This window comes from Pleurodeles waltl, chromosome 4_1 (genome assembly GCF_031143425.1).
Source record: "Pleurodeles waltl isolate 20211129_DDA chromosome 4_1, aPleWal1.hap1.20221129, whole genome shotgun sequence".
NCBI lineage: Eukaryota > Metazoa > Chordata > Amphibia > Caudata > Salamandridae > Pleurodeles > Pleurodeles waltl.
In genome coordinates, this window is record NC_090442.1 from 588,743,118 (window position 1) to 588,766,357 (window position 23,240).

General features: G+C 42.4%; 1 protein-coding gene across 1 annotated transcript in view; it reads right to left on the reverse strand.

Annotated features, from left to right (window-relative positions):
* The window catches only part of WASHC4 (WASH complex subunit 4), a 923,504-nt gene that overhangs the window by 751,886 nt on the left and 148,378 nt on the right, over nt 1-23,240 (reverse strand). Inside the window, exons 6-8 of the mRNA XM_069228973.1 lie at nt 18,416-18,483; nt 17,207-17,289; nt 7,894-7,936 (exon numbers count right to left, since the gene is read on the reverse strand). Of these exons, the coding sequence (XP_069085074.1) occupies nt 7,894-7,936; nt 17,207-17,289; nt 18,416-18,483 (194 nt within the window). The remainder of the gene's footprint in view (nt 1-7,893; nt 7,937-17,206; nt 17,290-18,415; nt 18,484-23,240) is intronic.

Genomic DNA, 23,240 nt, shown 5'->3' on the forward strand with positions numbered 1-23,240 from the left:
AACAATATCCATTTGTGGTATGAGTAGCTGTAGATACACATGCTCTGCATAACATATAAAGCAGTTCTACCCAAGGCAGTGGCTAGCCGGAGGATGTTCCAGAAGACTGAAGTCATGTGCGTAGTACAGCCTGGCCCACTTGAACCTTATTGTTGTGCAAGGACATCCACAAACTAGTGTTTGGTGAACCTGTGCTGTGTGGATAAAGTAGATGCCTTACTGATATCAGCTACGGGGATATTATCCAGAAATACCATGGATGTTGCTTTTTTACAGGTAGAATGCAGCCTTGGAGGAGCAGTAAGCGGGCTTTTGGCCTTGGCGTAGCAGGTTTAAATGCAGTTGACTAGCCAGCAAGCAACCCCTGCTTTTGGGATGACATTGCCTTTATGTGTTTTAGTGTAGGCAATAAATAACTGTTGTGTTTTACAAAGTAATTTTGTCTATCGATGTAATATATGAGGGCCCTCTTTGTACTTAGTGTGTGAAGGACTCTCTCTGCTACCAAGTCTAGGTGTGGGAAAAACACTGCAAAATAAATTGTCTGGTTAAGGTGGAAATGAGAGATCACCTGGGTAAAAATTTTGCATTAGTTCTGAGGACTGCCCTGTCAGTGTGAACTTTGAACAAAGGCTCTTCCAGTTTGAGAGACTGAACCTCATTTACACATCTGAGGGAAGTCATTGTGTCTAGAAACACTACTTTCCAAGAAACAAATTGGAGAGGGCAAGAACGAAGGGGCTCAAAACATGATCCCCATGAGCCTAGTTAATACTATATGATGGGACTTGGGGTAAACATGGAGGGATAACTCTCTTAAGCACTTCTATAAAGGTCTTAATGACAGGCACTCTGAATAGTGAAGAGTGTTCCCTGTTCTGGAGGTATTCTGCCACTGCAGCCAAATATAAACAAATGGATTTGTAAGCCAGGTCTGAACATTGCAAGTGAAATATGTAAAAGACAATGTCATACACTGCTGACTTTAGTGAATCAATATGCTTGGCTAGGCAGTAGTGGACAAACCTCTTCCACTTTGCTGCATAGCAGGCTCCTGTAGCGAGAGAGTATTCCCCAGGAGGCAATTTAAGGTAGCCAAACTCTAGAACCTCAGGAGCTGGATCACCAGGTTGAGCTGCCTGGGATTGGGATGTCCAACTGTGGCATGGTGTTGAGTGAGAAGGTCCAGCCTGTTGGGGAGCTTCTCGTGAGGGACTTCAGAAAACTCAAGGTGGGTTTTAGACCACAGCTGCCTGGCCAGGTGTGTGCAACTAGAACAAAAGGTGAGGGAGGTCTGATGAAGCTTACGACCCACATATGGGAGGAATGGGAGAGGTGGAAAAGCAGATATACTTAACCTGTTCATACATACTGCATTGCCCATGGACTGTGGATGTGGAAACCTGGAGGTGAAGCTTGGACATTTGCCGTTTTCAGTGTTTGCGAACAGACTTATGTCAGGAAACCCCCAACATTGGAAGTATGGCAGCAGGACTTGGGGGGGTAGGGGACGTGAAGCTCCCACTCATGGACTTGATGCCTCATTCTGCTAAGCAGGACTGTAAAGTCGCTGTCTGCTACCAGAAGATACTCTAGTAGTAAATGTACTCTGTGGTGGGTTGGCCAATGCTAAATGCTTTGCGCTAACAGGGAGAGCCTGGGAGATTGTGTACCCCCCCAGTGTTTTGCAGGTAATACATGGCAGTCATGGTGTTTGTTTTGATAGGGTCTGTTCTGTGATATACATTGCAGAAGAAAGCCTGGGGAAACAAGGGCTATGCAGGAGGCCATTATGCAGAGAAGGCGCATTATTGTTATCACTGTTATTTGACAATTTGGCTGAAAAAGAGGAAGCAGGTGTTGGATGGCTTGAACCTGTGCCAGGCTGGGATAAGCTTTCCCTATCACTGAGTTCAGAATTGCTCCTAGGAATACCTGCTTTTGTAGGTGTTGGAGGTGGGGCTTGCCCATGGTGATGGTGAAACTTAGATCGTGGAGACGATGTAAGGTGTCCTGCATGTGAGCCAAACACTTCTGTTTGCTTGCACTCTTGATCAGCCAGTTGTCAAGATACAAGAAGACGTGGATGCCGCTCCTCCAGAGATGAGCGGCTACCACAAGAAGGCATCTGGTGAAGACCCAGGGGGCGGTGGTTATCCCAAAGGTCAGAACTTTGAATTGAAAATACCACCCACCTACCATAAACCTGAGGGAGTGGCAATGTGCAGGGTAAATCAGGATATGAAAATAGGCTCCCTTCAAGCCGAAGGCAGTCATGAAGTCGCCTTGCTGCAATAGTAGGATGATGTCCTGGTGCATGTAAATGTGAAAATACTCTACCAGGATGTTCTTGTTGAAGAGCCTATGGTCTAGCATGGGCCTAAGGGACTGCCTTTCTTGAGGATTAGAAAGTACAAGGAGTACACTCCTTTGCAGTGTTGTTGTAGCAGCACATGCTCTATGGCCTCCTGGATTAAGAGCACATCTACTTCTTCCTGAAGGAAGTGCAGGTATTCTAGTCCTTGCAGGGTCGTGGCTGGAGTAGGATTTGGGGTGGGAGGGGAATGTTTGGTGGTGGGACAGTGAGAGCCAGGCAAAAACCTTCTCTATAGTGGACAGAACCCATTGGGTTGGGGTGATGCTTTGACACTGCAAAAGAAACCACTTCACATGTCCCTCAACAGTTGATGGGTGATCGGGCGAAAGGGAGAGGAAGTCACAACTTCATGGGTGAAGCTGCCTTAGTCGCCCCACCTCTACCCCTGCACCCTAGGAATTGTTTCCCCTACAGGCACCTCTGGAATAACCCTGGGAGGCTTGTGGCTGGTGTTGTTGCCTTTGGTAGGAGGTGGAGGCCTCTGGAGATGTGGCTTAAGTGCTGTCACAGAATATTGAGTGACAAAGTTACATGTGGCAATGAGACCGGAAAGCTCCCATTGCTTAAGCTACATCCCTGTCTTTTTGATTTTTCTGAGCATCTGATCAAGTGGAGGCCCAAAATGTTGTGCCTCATCAAAGGGCATAGTGATCAGATGCTGCTGGACACAGAGCCAAGCAAGCCAGTGGATCAAGATGCTTGGGTTAAGGTCTCTGGAACACACCTGATGGTGGTATTGGAGATTGTTTACCCTTTGGCTACATTCTCCTGTGCCCACTGTGTGTACTGATCTGGGAGATGCTGGATTATGTCTCCCATTTCGTCTCAGTGGGAACAGTTGTTTCCGGACAACACCCCATGGAGTTGGCAACATCCGTCATAAAGGCAGGCCATGCAACCCTAAGGCAGGGTGCACTATAATGCAAGGGAGGGCATGTGTGTTCATGAGCAAATATGCCCTACTGTGTCTTTGCTCATTTCTAGACCCAGCTACGTGATGGCCTCTCTGAACCGAGGGTTGTTGTGTATCAACTAAACTCAGAATAATAAACCTGCACTGATGCCAGTGTGGGATTTATTATAAAATGGACCCAGAGGGCACCTTAGAGGAGCCCCATGCAAAACCTAACAGCCCTTTCATTGTTGCTAACTGGTCCTAACCAGCCTGCCACCACCAAACACGATTCTGGGCTCCTGGGGTGAGAGCCTGTGCTCTCAGGAACCAACACACAAAGCTTTTCCTGGGTGGAGGTGTCATACCTCCTCCCCCAGACAGTCACCCTGCACCAGGGGTCAGCTTCAAAGGCTTTGCCACCTTTGAAATCTGACCTCCGCCTCTTCTGCTAGCAGCCGATGGCCGCCCAATGGTTTACCCCCACTTTAGTTGGGAAAACCAGCAGGAAACCTAGCAAGGATAGGAGAAGTGGCCATCCCCGTCCTGCACCACCCCTCATATGTAGCAGGAGGGGTGACCACTCCATTTCATTTTCCTCCATCTTGGATGGTAGGAAAATAGCCAATCAAGGTGAGCTATGTGACCTCTTCCCACAGGAAGTGGTAACTTAGTGGGAGTAGCCACCGTAAGGAAGGTGGCCCATTAGCCACTACCATGTACTCCCCCTAACACCCTGTAAATACAGTATTTAGTGGTCATCCCTAGACCAAGACCTCAGATTTGACAGACATAAAGAAGACCAGGACAAAGAAGACCCAAGGCACAAGAACTGAAGCACTGCAGCACTAAGAAAAAGGTGTCAAACCCTGCCTGCTCTTCCAAGGACTCGACCATCCTCAATGTGGTGGCGCCTGGAAACCTGAAGGACTTTACAAAATCAGAGCACCTCCAGCCTTCTAAAAACTGTGAAGAACCTACCCCTTTCAGTGAAGGTATCACTCTCCTGCACTCTGCAGGCAAGGAACCCACAAAGTCTAGCTAGGTGACCAGCGACTCGGACCCAGCAGCCCAGACAAAATCTGTACAGCAGCCCTTGAGGAAAAGACCTACAACTGTTGCCAAGTTTGGTGGCACCAGGACTTTCTAAGGCTGTGGCATACTACTACCCAACGTCGAACACCCAGAAGCAAAGTCCAATGAAGACGCCCAGAAGCAAGTACAAGTCGAGAAACTTCAGGACGCCCAAGAACCCCACCCCAGAGTGGCCCTACTGACCTGCAATCTATCGTCCAGGTTTCATGCTCCTGACTGCAAGGACTCCAAGACGCACAACGCCAGGCTAACCAGTCTGCGCTGCACCTGGCCTCCCTGGCCCCTGCACCAACCAGCTGTGCTCTAGGGGCCCCCAAGCCCTTGCGACCTCCACCCTCCAAGGTGACCTGGCAGACTTTCTTTTAAGTCCCTCTGTGCAGTGTGTTTCTAAGTGCTCCTCTTTTCCTTTGTGTACAAGCTCCACGACCTTTAGCCGACGCCGCTGCTCCCACGGGAACCGGGAACTGCCGGAAATTCTCTGGCGGGCCATAGGTTCTCTCAGTGACCTCGACCTAAAAGCATAAGGTGACACTTGTAAGAGTATTGCCTGATTTAATATGCATTCTTAAAGATTTCCTCATCGATTCCTATGGTGCGTAATTACTCACAAAAACTGAACATTTTCTAAACAAGTACTTACCATATATTTGTGATCTTGGTCTTAAATTTTTTATAAAAATCACAAGTATTTTTGTAAATTGGTCTCAAGTTATTCTTTCGAGCGTGTGTCCACATTTATTGATACTGTGAGTGCAACAAATGCTTAGCACATCCCTTAGATTAGCCTAACTGCTTGCCCACATTACCACAAAAGTGTTAGCTGGTCTATTTTTACCATTGGATACCAAGGTGGGGTTGCTCAGACTCTGCACAGTGCATGTCATTTTGTGCATGATATAGAGAGCCAGCTTCCCCCGCTCTAGAGTGATACATGGGAGCAACTCAGAGCTACAGCGAAGCACATGGACTTTGACGGTGGAAGAAAACAATCTAATAGTGGAGCTGATGTCCAAGCGCATTACCAGTCAGAGGAGGAGTCATTATATCATACTTTGTGAGTTCAAAGTCTTCTTCAAGAAAAACAAGTTGTACATGTCCAAGCCCAGCACTAGATGGCAGGAGCATGCAGAGCACGCAGAGCATGTTTCTCTAGCAGCTACACATGCTACAAACATATTTTCATAATTACACCCAAACAAGTTGTAACACTGTTCTACTGCAACAGTTCAGTTAAAATAAAAATAACTCACATAGGCAAATGAGGTGGGACAGCCCTGTGGAAGGCGATGCAGGAATGAGAAAGTCATCTATAAAAGATGTGTAATTTCCCTGGCATAGACAAGCACAGCAGATAGAAGAGAAGCAATTATACAGTGTATACAACAGAAAGAGTTCGGAGTCCACTAGAACAGAGATGGATATAAACTTGTTACAATCCAAACGTCAAACTAAAAAAAGGATTTAATCACTGTATAACCATACCAATTATGAGCTGTAATGGGCTTTTGAAAACAGCTCTATAATCAAGTAGGTACTATAACATAAGTAGCAAGTGTTTCATTTTCCATAACCAGGGAACCTACTTTGATTCACTGCATCCAGGTGCAATGTTCCATAGTCCCTCACACAACATATACAAAGTAAAAGAACCATAACAGTAGAATCCATTTACATTTGCTAAAGAGTCCCCAGTGGCACACAGCATAATATACCTACCTATTCCTTAATGAGAAAACAAGTGACCGGGTTAAAAACGTTTACAGGACCCGCAATTACAGCCTGATAACTTCCCGTTCTGAGGCTATTCCTCAGGAGTTGGTGCTAGCTGTAGACAATGTCACTTTAGTTCCTTAGAAATGTCAGTGATGCTGTGGGTGTCATGATGGTGATAAGTTCAAAGTGACCTGATTACTGGTATTAAATTATAACCCTGAAAAGCCTGTGCTGCTCACATCAAGACCTCAGGTTCTTTTCTTCAATGGCGTGCATTTTCAAATCACCCTTCTACATCAGTATTTCTTTACAGCAAAGTAGTGGAATCAACATTGTTAAGATTGATGTGAGATGTCCCCACTAGGAATCCACTCTCTGCATCATCAGTTTATTTGATTATTCTTCATTCTCAAAGAACGTGCTTAGGTGGCTGGGCCTATTCTGACCAAGTGCCCCAAATATGGATCAGCTTCCTAACAAACAACACCACTATCCATTACTTACAATGTAGAAAGGCCTTTGGAACTTGGTTGTTTCCCTAGGTGTCTCTTGCTGGCCACTTGAGTGTTCAGCACCAAGAGCCTTTTGGGTGGTAGAGTAGTATACAAAACTAAATTAAAAATCATGAGAGCCAGATCAGGCAATGTGTGATCATTCTATGAGGGGTGGAGAAATGCAGGTGTGCCTAGTCTGTACTTTGACAAAGTGTGCTTATTCATTTCAATGTGTGGTTACTGGAAAAAAACTCATTGGCAAAGGTGCCCCTACCTCACTGAGAAGCACTACTCAAGTATAAAAGTCAATAAGGTATAATTGCACGCCCCTTAAATTCATAATGTTCAGATCTATGAAGTCATGGCTCAATAATATTGGTCCAACTGTAGTTTTCCTCTTATGATGGCCTGTGCTACATTGGTTGTTTGTGTGTTATTCAGGGATTTTCTTTGAATGTGCCTAAATTTACCATCTAGGACAAACACTGGCTGAAAGTTCCTCACAATGATTATCACTTTTGTGAGTGATGCTTTGTATGTGATTACCAAATGTTCTGTTATGTGTATAATTCAGCATACCTACTGTAGATGTTTTCTGGTGGTATTCTGGGCTTACATCTACTTATGACCCATACTCTCCCCATCTATTCTCCAGAGTCCTGGCCTCCTGGTCACTGTTTCTCATATGTTTTCCCAGATCACTCTCTTCCCTGATTTATACCGGGTGCAAATTGGCTCCTGCTTTAAATGTAACTGTGCTGCAAAGTCATTGGAGCACTTACCTTACATATGATTTTAGCTGTCAACTATCGCCTACACATCACATACACGTGTCACATACAGCAAAGTTGTCCTCTGGCTAGCAACTGTGAAATACCATTGGCGATCTCTATCCAACCAAACTGTTTTTTAAAGCAGCTCTTCACTTAAGGAACATTTTACTCTAAGACATTCGTCTGTGGTCTAATTACTTGTAATTTTCAAAAGGCTATTAAAAACTCTCGCTTTTAAACTTAATTATGTTTTCAGTACCTTTCCGTTTTAAGATTTAAATTACAGCACTGCAATTGTTTTTTTGTTTTTTTTAATTTGCTTAATTTTATGTTAGTTTTGATGTTAATGTGTACTTTTTTGGTTGCTGTTATTTTATGTTTAGAGGCTTTTTGTAATACTATTTGGAATTCCTTATGTTATACATTTGTACCACAGTCATTCCTCTCAACAGCTAGGGAGCAGTTTAGCAAATATCCTAAACAAATACACCTGTTAACCAATCCCGGTGCCTGCTCAGATCCCAGTGGTAATACCTTGAAAATATTTACCTGAAAATGGACTCCTGATGTCTCTATTATTTTGGGTGCATTCCTGCAAAAACAAGCAAACAGTGTAAGAAGAAAACACATGGTTACATTTACCATAAAAAAATAAAAAAATAACAATGAATATCAAAAGAGACATCTACAGTGAGGCATGTACTCAACCATCTACAATGTAGTGAGTGGGAACCACAAGAAGAAAACTTCTAGGCCTTTGTTTTCTTCCCAGTTCTTTTTTTTTTTTATTTTTATTTTTTTATAAAGAGCGATGCCACTGTTGGAATCTCTACCCCTGACTGGGAAACAACTAGGTTAGCTGTGCCCTGCCACTCTTCTATAGAAAGACCAAAGCGATTGTGGCAGACAATTCAAAGTGATGATATGATAAACTCTGCTTGAATTGCATGGTGGCACCTATGCACAACAAGTTGCACACCTATTACTCTAATTCAGTCATTTTGTCTTTGTTTTCACTACTTTCCGTATATAATCAATGTAATTGTCCAAGGTTTAAAAATGATACTTTGTGTGCAATTTGCAAACCTGGAATCAAATGTTCTTGCTTGTCACAAGATTTCAGTGTTGCATAAACTCTTCATCAAGAGATACAATCCCTCAACTTTCACAATCAATACTTTGAAACCTGCAATACAACAAGAAATTTACACACAATTCTGTTTAACAAACACACTTTTGAAAGTCTCTTGTAGGTTATACAAACAGAGACTGGTTTTGAGAGACACTAAGTAAGACAGCACAATTTTATAAGTAAAAGATTCCTTATGAAGGGAGGGCATCTGGCTGGTGATAAACATCAGGATCTTCTACCATCTAGTGAGATTTGAAAGTCAGATGCATTAATCAGTTAAGGGACACAGTCTTTGGCTAGCTGGTGTCTCACCAAGACTCTGCAACCACAGATGATACACTTCAAACAAGAGGGCAGAATGTTGATGTAACAGTAACTATTCAAATACAACTTTTGGTCTATAAAAGCTGGATATTCAGCAACAATGGAATACTTTGTGTTCTTTATTGCAGATACACAAGTTAGGATCTGTTAAGAGTACTCTATGGGGCATTGAAATAACTGTAGGCTTCCATCTGCAATTCAATTAGTATCCTTCATTATAGGGACATTCAGACATTGAAAACCTAATACTATGTAGTATGTCCGACAGTCAGAATGTGCTGACTTAGAATTGTACTGGTAGCTCTATCATATAAGTAGCAGTGTGGAAAGTTGTACAGCTTTCAGCAACTTAGCAGAAGCTTTAGTAAAAATCAAAAGGTAGTGGATTGGTGTGAAAAGTGAGATGTGCATGTGTTTTGGCTGAAGGGAAATGGCTTTCCCCAAACAAGGTCTGAACATCATGGCCTGGGTCATAAAGTGAGCTTTAGAAGTGCTAATTTAAGGCATTGTCCCTGTCACACTTTTGGGTTGACTGGTGCCTTAATAAGCTGATGAGTTAAAGCAGTGTAAGGTTTCATTAGTGAGTAGTAGATGGAGGTTTGTCACTGGAACTGTAAGAAAATGCGTTGCTAATGGGTAGAAATGTAGCAGCCTTTGTCTAAAGTAACTGCAGTGCATAACCGCACAGCACATGACTATTGCATAGCACAAAGCAATACAACTTAACAGGGCACAACACATAGCAAAAAAGCCAATTTCTGCTGCTGTGTTCTTTATTATTGGGTTGTGAGGTGCTTGTCTGTTGTGTCACACTTGAGTGGTGTATTGCTGGTTTGTGCTCTATGTGCTGTCATTGTGTTTTACTGAATTTTGTTAGTGTTGTATAGTGTTACTGTTGCATAGTTGTGTTGTTGTTTTAGTGATGTATTATTATAGTAATATGGTGTAGCTGTTCCTCAACTGCAGTTTATTTTCTTAAACAAGCTCAAATATTCTCATCCCAAATTACCACCTATACAAATCTGGCTTTCTAAAACTGTGGTAGAGGGTGTTTGCATCAAGCACTGCCTTACTTGCCAGCAAGGATTTAGAACAGTGTCAGACAAAAATGCTCTGTTATTTGCCCACAACTGACAAACTTTAGAGAACTCTTTTGGGAAGCAGAGATTAGCTACAGACTGAATAAATGTGGTGCCATTTTAGAGACTCACCATGTCTCATCAACTTGCTATAGTAAGCAGTGGATGTGGACACAATAAAAAAAGAAAAAAACATTAGCACATCTAACAAGGGAGATTTGTATTTTTGTCAGACAATCACATTCATTTTCAAGCAAATATGGCTTTCAGGCAATGCATGAGTTGGCAGTATTACAAGCTCAGTGAGAAAGATAACCCAAATTCTATTTGAAATGTGCCAATAGACTTCAGTGAGTCTTCCTGAGTGTAGCCATCTCAAATGAGAAAGCCGCATGATGCCCTTGTATGCTATTTAGACTTGTTGTCACAACACTTCATAAACCTACAGTCTGTCAAACTGCTGCTCCACAATGGATCTAGCTACCTATGTTGAGTTTTCTTTTAATGTGATGAAGCCCATGATTCGAGAATTGCTACAACCATTCTTGTGCCAACAGTTTATGATACAGTACATAAGTTCAGGTAAATTGCCCAGGTGGGCTTGTTCTATGGCCATCCACATAGGTGGGTCATTACAGGCATTGCTCAGATACCTGCGCTGGAAGAGTTGATTAGCCAGTTGGGATAAGCATATGTGAAGGAGTCTCTGGAACCCACATACTATATTAACATGGAGAGTGGCAGGTTTGAGTCTAGGTCACCGACCTGTGCAGACTTAGGGCTGATTTAGAACACAACGGATGGGCTGCTCAGTCACAACGGTGATGGATATCCCGTCTGCTGAAATCTAAATCCCATTGAATATAATGGGTTTTGGATGTCAGTGGATGAGATATCCATCACCGTTGTGACAGAATAAACAGTCCACCAAGTCGTAATCTAGGCCCTAATCTTTATATGCTTATTTACCATATACAGTGTGGATCTAAGAATGAGAAGAGGTAGCATACCTAATGGATAACTGTATCATGGTGCGACAACCATTGTTATTATTTGTGCAAAACTCTACCATGACAACTGCAGCAGCACCCATCTGACAAAGTCATTGTCAGTTTTTGATATTAGCAACTGTAAATTATCTGAAACTATAGGCTCTTTAAGTCAGTCGACCAGAAACCAGTTTGAATAATGTCCACCTGAATCCAAACGTTCTCAGAGCCCCCTACCATTACCTTTTGTTTAGTGGAAGGATCTTGCTCTTGGCCCAATTAACTTTAAATCCTGAAAGATAATAAAGTCTCTATTAGAGATCTCAGGTTTCTTAAGGATGAGTAGGGCGTCATCTGCACATAGCTTAATTTTGGATGTTCACAACACCTTGTATATTTCTTTGAAAAAACTGCCTGTCTGATGGTGGCTGCCAGTGGTTCCAGCACTAATAGGTACATAAGAGGTGACATTAGGGAATCCTGCTTGGTACCCCAGCGAATAGGTGAGGTGTCAGACATGAAGTCACTGCAATCTATTTGAACCGACAATTCAGTGTGCAGCCATTTCACTTTGGCTAGGAAGCTACATCAAGATGTGTCCTTTCTAGCGTTCTCTGGAGGTAATCCCATTTGAAACAGTTGAATACCTTTTCAGTGTTCAGAGATCAGACCACTATACTTTCCAGATGATCTTTCATGTGCCAAATGATGTTAAAAAGAAGTCTTAGGGGGTGGTACAGAGAAGTTCAACTGGGAATTAAGCAGACTTGTGAATTGACAATCAAATTTAGCATCACCTTCTACAGGAAGCTTGCTAAAATCTAGACCAAGATATTCACATCTGCACTTATCAGTGAGATGGATCTATAACTATAACATTCCAGGGATCCTTTCCCGGCTTGGAGACAACCTTATAAAAGCTTTTTTTTTTTTTTAATTCTTTGTGTAAGCCACCCGAAGCATAGGCTTCTTTCAAAACTGGAAAGTACAGGAACAATCAATGTTTTGTTGTACTTTTAGAACACGCCAGGTAGCAATCATCTGCACGTTTTATTAGGGAAGTGCAAGTGATCTTCTCTACTATAACTTTCCCTTCCAGTAGGTTCTTACTGTCTGATAACACAAGGATGTGTATACTGGATAATAGTTCTAACTTTGCCTGCACATCCAAGATCTGAGTTCACATAGGTGACAAAGGAAGTCTATAAAAACATCTGCCATTCCCACAAAGGTTTGTATTGTCATATATGGGCCAGATGGTGGTTTGTGCTTCACTTTTCTGCAGCTGGGACACCAGGAGTCAGTCTGCTTTTTCTTATTGCTGGTCAATTGACAACTTTAGTAAGGACAGTGTGTATTCAGCCTCAGTCATAGACAGTGCGCTAAGGTCAAGGCATTTCTGTTCTAGCATTAATAGTTGTAATAACAAGGGCGACGTTTGTAAGTAGATGTTAAGTCCCTACTAGCCCCCAATCACATGAAATGTTAATCGCTCACTTTTTGTTTTGCAAGGCAGAGTCCTTCATCCTACTATCTCTCAGGGTTGCCTTTCCTGCAGCTTATGGAACATATGTTACTGTGATTCTATTTGTGTCTAAGTAGGAAAGTAAATGGTCCTTTAAGACCGACTGCTCAGTGGTTACCTAATACTTGGCCATGTCCATACGCTATCATTCATAAGTCAGAATGACATAGCACAGTTCTAGTGTTTCTGGGGAATGATCTGATATCCTGCACTTGTGTAACAAGCAACTCAATAAAACCTGCAATGTCGAATTAGAGGCAAGAAAGTAGTCTAGTCTAGAGCATGGACAAATGAAACAAAAGTGTACTCCAGGTCTCTAAGCTGTGTTTTTCACCAGGAATTCAGTAAAACATGATCTTACATCAGGTTATGCAGATCAGCTCATTAACACATACTAGTTTGTACAGATTCTATCTATAAAGGGCTTGACTGCTTGACCTTAAAACGCATACAGTAAACTGCAAACTTCAAATACAAACGTTCCATATAAAAGAAGCTGCACCAATACGTACCTGGCATATGAAGAAAAAAAAAAAAAGAGTGACCTTGGTGGGGTGATGTTGTTCATCACACAAAATGTAGACAGCACAAAACAGATCTCATCATTCAAAAGATAAAGATGAACTGCAAGATAAGTGGCTACGTGCAACACTGTGCTTACTTCAGATAGTGTGGAACCTCCACCATTTTGCAAACACTTTTGCCAAGCAAATAAAGACATGTTGACAATCATCCAAGTCCTGCCTCCCTTCCATCCTTGCAAAAGAGATTTGCATGAACCTTGATGACTTCAGCAATGAGGAAGGTGACCACTGCTAGCCTTGAATACTTTCAGGCACCAGATGGGGCAAAGAGGTCTTGCGTGCTAACACTCCCTGGCTCCATTACACAGAAACTGTTTGTTATTCTTAACTTTTTATCGAGGTCTTCAGTCCATGAATTAATATTGACGGACTGATTGGTGAAAAGTTTTAAGTTCAATTATGGCCCTGCATGCCATAGACTTGAAGATACCTCCACTCATTGCTGCACCTTGCCTGCCATGAATCCCAAGCCTGTGTTCAGAGACCTGGAAGGTGCACTGTTACCCAGTCAACTAGCAGCTGCATGGCCGTTCCTCCTGCCCATGTGCTAAATGTCATTCAAGGCAGTTGAGATTATTTCGTTTGTCTGTCCCAGCTAGCCAACCCCAATGCTCCTCTTTATAAAATGAGTCTAAGAGCGGCATAGGGATTGGCTACGGCCCTTTCTACAGGGTCATTCCCCAAACTTTTTGCCTTCTCCCCCTAATTAGTCTGACCCTTTTTGGTTGACGTTATGACTCTTGTCACTTTATCACTGCTAATCAGTGCTAAAGTGCATGTGCTCTTTCTTGTAAACTTGGTATGATTGGCTTACACCAGATGGCACATTTAATTTACCTATAAGTCCCTTGTACAGTGGTATCCCTATACCCAGGGCATGTAAATGAAATGCTACTAGTAGGCCTGCAAGGCACCCACAGAAGTAGCCTTTCAAGTCTGTCTCAGGCCTGCTAGCGCAGGTCCTGTGTGCACACTTTACTGCCACAGGGACCTGGCATCTAAATTTACTTGCCAGGCCCAGAACTCCCATCTTATTACATGTAAGTCACCCTTAAGGTAGGCCCCAGCTAGCCCTATTGGCAGGGTGCTATGTATGTAGAAGGCAGGACACGTGCCTGGTAGCATGGGCTGTCCTGGTAGTGACAAACAGCCTAATTTGGTTTCTCACTGCTTTGAGTGCTGCCTTCCCATATGATTGAATTAGAAATGCCCTGACATATGGCTAGGGGGTATTGTCTGATTTTTGAGGGGTAGCATAGGCATGTTTAGTATGGTTGTAATGGTAGTCAGAAATGCTGCTTAGTGGTGTAGGTGGATCTTTTATTACCATTGTAGAAATGCAATTTCTAGAATGTGAGCATTTTTCTGTGCTTCTGGTGTTTTTGCAGCTTGACTCCAATTCACGTGTGGGCAAATTGACAGCTGGGCTTTCTGCATACTTTTCAGACAGCCTGTACACAGGGAGGGTCTAGGTGTCACAGAGGTGCATCTGCATACTGAATGGTCTTCCTGGGCTGAGAGAAAGGGAGGTGGGGCAAACTTGCATCTGTAAAGGCTGTGCCCTGGCTTCACACAACGTGCTCGTTTACCCCCAATTGATGTCTGGAACCTGTGCTGGAGGAGAGAGGGGACACTTCTAAAACCAGTTGTAACTGGTTGGAAGCCCCCACCCCCATTGGAAATGCTTTGCAAAACCGAGTACAAGTACAGGGGATTTTTTCCCATAAAGACACTTCTGGACCTGAACCCGCAACCTGTCAAGAGGAACTGCCTGGCTGCCCAAAGGACTAATCTGGATTGCTCTGCTGAGAAGGACTGCTGCCCTGCTGTTGCCCTGCTGCCCTCCGACTTTGTTGAGAATTGCTCCCTCAGGGCTTGGATTGAGCTTCAAATTCAAAAAGGAGGGGCAGAGTGGGAGATTCGGAGAAAAAAGAGTAACTCCTGGTCCTGTGTGTACGTCTCCCAATAATATACTCAACAAAATATACACACAGTTCCAAAATAAGAAAGAGGGTTATGGTTTTAAGGGCAGGTTTCCAAAAACAAGGTGGAAAAGGAAGGGGGAGCGATATGCTCGAAGCAAGAGCCCTCACTCACCATCTGGTGACATGCTTCATCATAGGGCTATCCTCCTCGTCAGGCCGGCACTGCAATGCCTGACGGGCCCCACAGGGGGGCTCTTTGCCGGAGATCTTTAGATAGTTGGTGTAAAGCCGGTCAAGTGTGAAAAAAGAGGATTGGTATGAAAAAGATTAAAAATGACTAGGGGTAAAAAAGTATATTTATTCTGATATTTGAACCCCTGGCATGGTTAAAAACATCGTTTAGGGATATGGTAAAATAATGTTTACATTCCCTAGATACAAAATCTAAACAATTTTACTAGAATTCAGAGTAAGAAAGGTACAAAAATCAGAGTACACAGAGTCACCGTGATACTCAGTCAAGGGGTCAACATGTTTCTCGCTATATTGAGTTGAAATTGATCTCATGCGATTCTTCAGGACCAACTTACGTACCTAATCCTTTATGAAAACAGCTATGTGAACTACTTAGTTCAAAACCCTCCAAGTATTACTGGTGGGCCCCCTCGGGGAGGTAGCAGGCTCAAAAATCCATTATGAATTGGAATAGAACCACAAGCGTTGGTTCACCTGTGAGCCGTCTCGGTCCCCGGAATACGGATTGGATTGAGCTTGCCTCCTGTTTTCTGAATTCTTAGGGCCAAAAAGACTTGATCTCTTCAAGTAACTCAGTGTGTGCCAAAAATCGACGCACAGCTTGCAGGAATTGACGCAAAGCCCCTTGCAGCGTGGAAAGAAATGACGCATCGTCTGTGCCATGCCGTAAATTCTGACGCACACCCTATTTTTCCAAGCATCTCTTCTTCTGCAGTCTTCGTGCGTGAATTTGTGACGCAAACCAGGTAGTTTGTGCAAACAAGAGACAACTGTTGTTTTTTAAGATTTTAAGACGCTTTTTAATCTTGCAAAAGTGGTATCTCAGCTTGTTCTTATTGAATCGTTTTGACCTTAATTTAACCAGAGAAATATCTTAAATTTTTCTAAACCTATGTGGTGTATTTTTGTGGTGTTTTCACTGTGTGGTGTATTTTTGTGGTGTTTTCACTGTGTTACTGTATGATTTATGGCACAAATATTTATTGCACAATACTTTACACATTGCCTTCTAAGTTAATCCTGACTGCTCAGTGCCAAGCTACCAGAGGGTGGGCACAGGATCATTTGGATTGTGTGTGATTTACCCGACTGGGATTGTGGTCCCTATTTGGACAAGGGTGTATACCTCTGCCAACTAGCGACGCCATTTCTAACAGTGCCCAATTAAATATGGCTGCAGGGTATTTTCGCACTGGAGCAGGACAGCAATAGTTAAAAGCAAAATAACACCTCGCACATGCCTAGCAGGAATGATGTAACACTCACAGAAACAAACAGCTGTGTTTCTTCTTTTGGAAACTTAGTACCAGATGAGCAAAGAGCTTCTCGCAACTCACAAACAATCGGAGGCTCCCTAATGGTGAAGTGGCTGGTAGACAAGCAGAAGCAACAACTATAGGTTTAGTGAGGGTGGCTTTATTTTGCTGTAAATAGTGTCACTTTTCACCACAATATTTCCTGTGACTTACTTCACTCACCATTCTAACAACTGCAGGCTTAATTCTGGTGGCAGCAAGATAATTGGTACAGGAGTGAGCTAAATTATAACTTTTCTTGACAACAAAAAATGCTTTTGTTTTCTCAAAATAAATGAGTATGTCTCCGTCAGCAAAAGTCTGTGGGTTAATCCAAAACCTGACAGTCAGCCCATTGTGCCAATGTGTCAAGGGCAATCACCTAAAAGAGTTAATGGTTGAAAAAGGTTCAATCAAAGTTCCTTTTATAATGTTGTTTGCACGTGTATTGTATGGTAAGGCACATGGTGTGTAATGCGAGGTGTTAATGTGCGTATTGGCAACAAAGTCTTTTCACACAACTAAACCTATAATAATCAGTCAGACCTAAAAACCCAACATTGTAAATGTAGACACTATGAAAACACAAAGTGTTGTCTACAACAGGAATAACATGACATGGTGCCTTGTGCTACATGGAGAAAGACAATGGATACAAAAGAAATAACATAACTAAGCCATTTGTAATCAACAACTTTATAACACTACAAAACTGTACTAAAAACGTTATAGGATACAAAATGTATTTTGTTACCTGTCACTGGTATATAGCGCTGCCAACTGATGAACAACACTCATCACCACTTCGTGGCACCGAGTAACAAAGCAAGACAACTCCTACAATAAAAATGTGTATAATTAGTAAAAACTACAAAAAATAATTGAAGGTGCATTAAAATAATGAGTGAAGTTGAAAAAAGTGTTTGTCAATTTACCTACGAAGCACTATAAACTTTATAATTGCTGCTATGCAGAAGTCTTGAATGAACCCACCTTAATAGTTTGCATACTTGCATGACAATATTACATCAGCTGGGGTGGGATGGTACTAAAATTATTCAGGATTATGATGATAATTAAAATGTGGCACCTGTTGTAGATCAGGGAAGAATCCACTACGCACTTTCAGGATGAACACTTATGCCATTTGCTTCACTGTAGACAAATACATCTCATAGTATACTGAATCAAGGTCAATTAAAACATATGATGTATAGTTAATAATTATTTTTTCTTGCTTTATTCTGGACTGATATTTGAATGAGAGCTGCAATCAAGAACTGGTTCTCTTGTTATAGCTTTTACTAGTGCAATAGCCATACAATTAGTTTTTCCTCAATCTGTCATGAGAAATAAAACTGAAAGACAAATGGAGTGGCCAAACAGACTATAGAATCTGTAATTCAGAATCTAAAAACAAACTGTGCAGTACATATTCCTACACCCTACAACTCTCTCAGTCATAGCTTACAAATTCTATACAAAAAGTAACAGTGTGTTACAATCCAAAATCTGATAAGTGATGGTAATTAATGGCAGTTAAACTGATAGGGATCAAGCTTTTTTTTTAAAGGGTACCTAAAATAAATGTTGGTTGTAGTTGTTGCACAATTGCCAGATAATTAAAGATGTGGCTCATTCGCCTGGCATTTCAATACTTTAATCTATACACCTAGTGCTGCACGCACTTCAGAGTGCTATAATAACACGGACACGTTTTAAATACAAAGGAAGAACTGAAAGAAATAACATTTTTGTTTAGCAGTCTTAAAATAAATAACACCATTAGACCACCAAGGCATTAGCCTGAAAGCTCATTAGATGACCTTCTAGGTGTAGTACAAAAAGAGTTAACCATAGTGCAAGTTATACATTAATAATGCTCTATTATAGAAAGATGCTGTGCTACTAGGAAACAAGAACCATTAAACAAAATATTCATAAAATGCACTGCTAATTTTACCTGTAAGAAGGAAACAAATCGTCCCATCTGTATTTGTGAATCACCCTCCACCATACTGGATTCAGTTGCTTGAAAGAGAGAAAAGAAAGAATTTCTGTACCTTTTTTTTAACCTTCAGAAGACTACACCAATTAGAATAAATGTACTACACACTGAATGGGTGGATTCTGCCCCATGCTGTGGACTGCACAATCCCCAACATCCCTCAACATTCAGGGAACACTGATCCACCCAGAGAGACTCCCAATTCCTTTTCTCTAGGAATAGTGTATGTATTGGAACAGGAGATTGGTGCACTCAGACAAAGCTCCCCAAACGTATTGGGAAAAGTCTCACAACACTGGCTGCAGCCCTAAGTTCTCCAGTGATACTTACCTAGAGCAAGCTAGAGGTTATATGTGTGGAGAGTTCGAAGGCAAGGTGAAACCACAAATGAGCAGTTTTGTAATCATGCTTCCCGACAGCCGCTGCCGAACACCGAGGTGAGCCTGGATGCGTTAAGAAGGCTGTCAGCCAAGATGCAATAGCCATACAAATTGAGCCTCATCCGGAAAGTCAGTGGGTCAACATAGCAAATAACAAACCACTACTGTATCGGGCCAGAGGGGACTCGCCAGCAAACAACCTACCAGTGGCCAGGAAAGGCTGCCCAGGGAAGTGAGAGTATCTGGGCTATCTTTACAAAACGGATGTTGTTGCATCCACAGAGATTCCAGCAGAGCCAGACTGCCTCCTCTTTTCCTTTCAGGCAAGTGTAGGAATGCCCTCTGTTTTCCTTCCAGGGGCCAGCCCATTTGATATCAAGGCACTGAGTGGAACATCAGTCTGTGAAGGAACACCGTAACGTGGGTCATCCTGTCATCTTCTCTGAGAAATAAAGGATATTGAGAGTACAGACTCAAAGGTTTACACCCATGGCATAAGGCAGAAAAAGTATTGCGCACAGAAACACTGCTGAAAGAGAAAGGGAATTTATCTGCATTTATCTTAATGTTTCTAAGTGTTTATAAAAAAAGCCAGTGCTCATATATGCCTAACATGCAATTACTGGTCATTACACTTTTGTGATTTCGTTTTGCACTAGTTTAAAAATCACTGAAGCTAATAGTTGGAAATTTACAAGCATAAAAGAAGCACTGTCTTGTTGTTTCATGTTGTACACTGTACATTTCTGCTGAATCGATCTGGCAAAATATAGCCTTGTTCTGAATTTAGCACAAGGATGTTAGAAAATAGTAAACCCATCTCCTATTATGCATCTCCCATCTAAGGTCGTTTCACCTTCCTTCCCATAAGAAGATCTTGACAACTGCTCATTAGTAGCTAGCTACACGTTTCTCTTCTGTCACATGTTTCTGCTTCCATTAATTTGTATAAATATGACTGAAAGATCTATGAATTTTAGCATTATATTCTCCAACTGATCAAAGGCAGAGCTCTGGTCTGTTCAAACAGCAACTGCCTTGCTTATATTTTTAAATGTCTGCAGGCAATTTTGCGTTAAATATATGCTAGAATTCTGCGCACTACCCCAAGTGTTGCATGTTCCTTTACAGAACATGGCACACTGTGTGTGAGGAATGGCCTTCGCAAAAAAAAAAAATCAGAACACTACACTGGATTCACACAATGACCTCAGTTGCCAATGGTAAGTAAGGCATTTCTACATGGGGTGACTGTGTTGGAGCACTGCTCTTTGCTGGACCTGTAGTCTGTAAAGGGATTAAAGCACATGAAAGTGTCATCGGGGTAGGAGACAATGTTATAACAGACTGGTTGGTTAGGTAGGAGTAAGAGGAGTCCACAAACAAATATTGTGTGTATGCAAATTCATGGTTTAGAGCAAGTAGGCTCTAGAAATACTTTGGAAATTGGGAAGATAGTCAGGAGTGCCAGAACCCGAGGCAGACGCTTCAAGGATGAATGTGTGAGAGTAAGATGCTCTCTCTCAGCAAGTCTCGCTAGCCCCTCCAGGTGTATAACAGGGCACCCAAATGCAAGGGTTGTTCAGGTGCGAGTGTAGGATACCTCCCTCCCACCCCCCCTCCCCACCAAAAACAATAATAACGTAAGCATGAATCCCAAGTCCATGGTATGAAAAATGCCCTGCAGAAACTGGAATACCAAATAAGTCACCTTAGGCCTTATACTCCTACTGCCCTGGCTCCTCTGATCACTGAGCCATAAGGGAAAGGAAAGGAGAGCGAAGGTCAAAGGGAGGATGATCTGTTAGACGTTTTCCCCATGCCAGCCAACCATGTTGGGATGCAGTTGCACTATGAAATGCAGTTGCGCTTGCAGACCCAATGGAAGATGGAGCACAAGGAGGTAGCAAGCAAGCAAGCACCCCATTGCAAATTACTTACAGTAACTGTCAGTAAAGCACCCAGCAGAGGTGTGCACTTAACCAAATGGGTCTTTGGCTTGTGGATCAGGGTAGAAAGAGTACTTTCAGCCCCAGCTGGACATATGGATACTTGAGTGTACAGCCCCACAGTCACTAGAGAAGCTTTAGACAGACAGCTGAAGGACTGTCAAGTGGACATTGCCCCTCCCCTAATTCTAGCAATGCCAATAAAATATATCCTTCCTCCCCGCTCCCTAAACCCTTCTTCCACCGACTACTACGCCGCTGGCAGGCACAGGATTACTGTTCATTTCCCAGGGACCCCCTCTAACCTAATGCACCTTAAGAAATACTTCCCTAACAGAGAAAACCTAACTCAGTTTTATGAACGTCTCCAGTGAGTTCGAGTTATACAGACCTAATTGGACAGAGACTAATTAATTGTTGCAGTGGTGGGTACCGAGTGAAATGAGAAATTGCTAAGTAGAAAAGTCGACATGGCTGAGTCAGGATCCCAAAAATGACAGGGCATGAAATATGGCAAAGGATGTGTTTTTAAAATCATTTGTGGATGTGTGCCCACTGAAATTAATTGGACAAAAACACAGAATTGCAGGCAGTACAAAAGGAGAGTCACCAGCAGAATATCTGCACAGACTTAATGCTTGAGAGATACTAGGGGATTGCCAGTCCGATTGAGATGGTTCAGCAAGGTGGAGGTGCTGCGTTTGTGCAGGACATATTTGAATGTGACGAATCAGTTGATGGCAAAATGTAGTGGGTGGCAGACTAATAAATTAGCAGAAGAGAAGTAAAGGGTCCGAGGAGGGGCTACAACCTTGCAGTAGAATGGGGAGTTAGCAAAAGTCCTAACTGTACTGAGCCTGTCTTTGAGCGGGGCCACCACTCTATGTATGTGAACAAACTCCTATTTACTGCTGCTCAAGAAATCCTGGATGGAATGCTTTAATTAATCTCAGCACTGGTAATTACTCGGGCCGCATCTCTGTCCATCATTATTTGGCACACCATGCCACCTCAGTTTGGACCCAGCCATGTGCAAATCAGTTCTGACGTGCTTCAACGTGAACAGTCTAGTCCGCACTGCCAGGCCAGGTCCTCCATGAACTAGACGCAAGCAATCTAGGACAAGTATCCCTCTAGTTAGGGCAATGCAAATCAGGTCCCAGGCTGCAAGGGCATGAGGTTTTGAGTGTTGCATGCATATGCCCAACACTTCACTTAGTATATCCCAGAAGAAAGATCACATTAAGGACTCTGAAGAAACTACATAGAATTTAAAATAGCTTTGTTTTCAACTTGAGTAGTATATGTCTTCATTGTCAGGGAAATTCAGGAATATGGGAATCAATTTTGTTTTACGATTGTGACTGCAATCATCCTGACTGTAACCACTTTATGAATGCTAATTCAAATGATTTTGTGCATCATACAACAAGCTTGCAATGACAAAAGCGCTGCCTTGGCTTATTTACTGAATACATTTGAAAATGATGGAAACAGTATTAATGAAGAGATCAAAACTGAAATACTGTGCCTGTTTGCTATTGAGTTAGTATAGAGATTTTGCCTCCAAGCAAAAACAAGCACTTGCAATGTAATGGGTCTCACATTTTCTTGAGTAAGAGCTATTAGTGTTGTAAACTCCTAAACTGACTTTTCTAGCCACATAAATTTCACATAAGCGAGCCGCTTCAAAGCGCCATGGCATGAGCGTGAAGGAGACGAAAAACAAGTTTGTTCGCAGTCAAACATATCGGCAAAAGTGCAATTAGCCAGGTAACAGGGTGAATGTCCAAGGTGGTAACCAAACCGCCCCAAGGAGAGACAAACGTGAAGCATTTGATAAAAAAGGATTTTTGAAGGGTAAGCCCATGAACAAGCGATAGTGATGAGCATGAGGTGTGTGTGCTTAAAAGCCCAAACTGATAACAACACGTTGGAAAAGGAGCACCTGCACGCTGCTATACTCAACCTAGAAAGTGGAAGGGGCTTGAGAAAGTAAATTTACCTGCATAAGTGCTGTAATATGGTTTTATGGAAATGCCAATGCAGGCCTCAATGTGAGCAGATACATTTTACTAATCACTGATTTTGCACTGGCTTAAAGACTACTAAGGCCTTAGAATCGTTGGACATTTACAAACAGCATTAGTTTTACTATTCCATGTGGTCACTGAACATTTCTGCTGCACTGTGCTAGCAAACAGTATTCTCATTCTGAAGTTGGCACAACAAAGAGAGGACTTAAAAACAAATAGTAGACTTAGCTGCTGTCAGACTTTATCTCTCACCCAATGTCTTTACACAATCCCTCCCACAGAAGATATCGACCCATGCTCATTAGTACATAAATACAACTGAAAATGTAAGTAGTTTAGCATTACAAGCTTCAACTGATCAAGGGCAAAGCTCTGGTCAGTTAAAATAGCAATTGACTTGCTTAATTTTTAATGC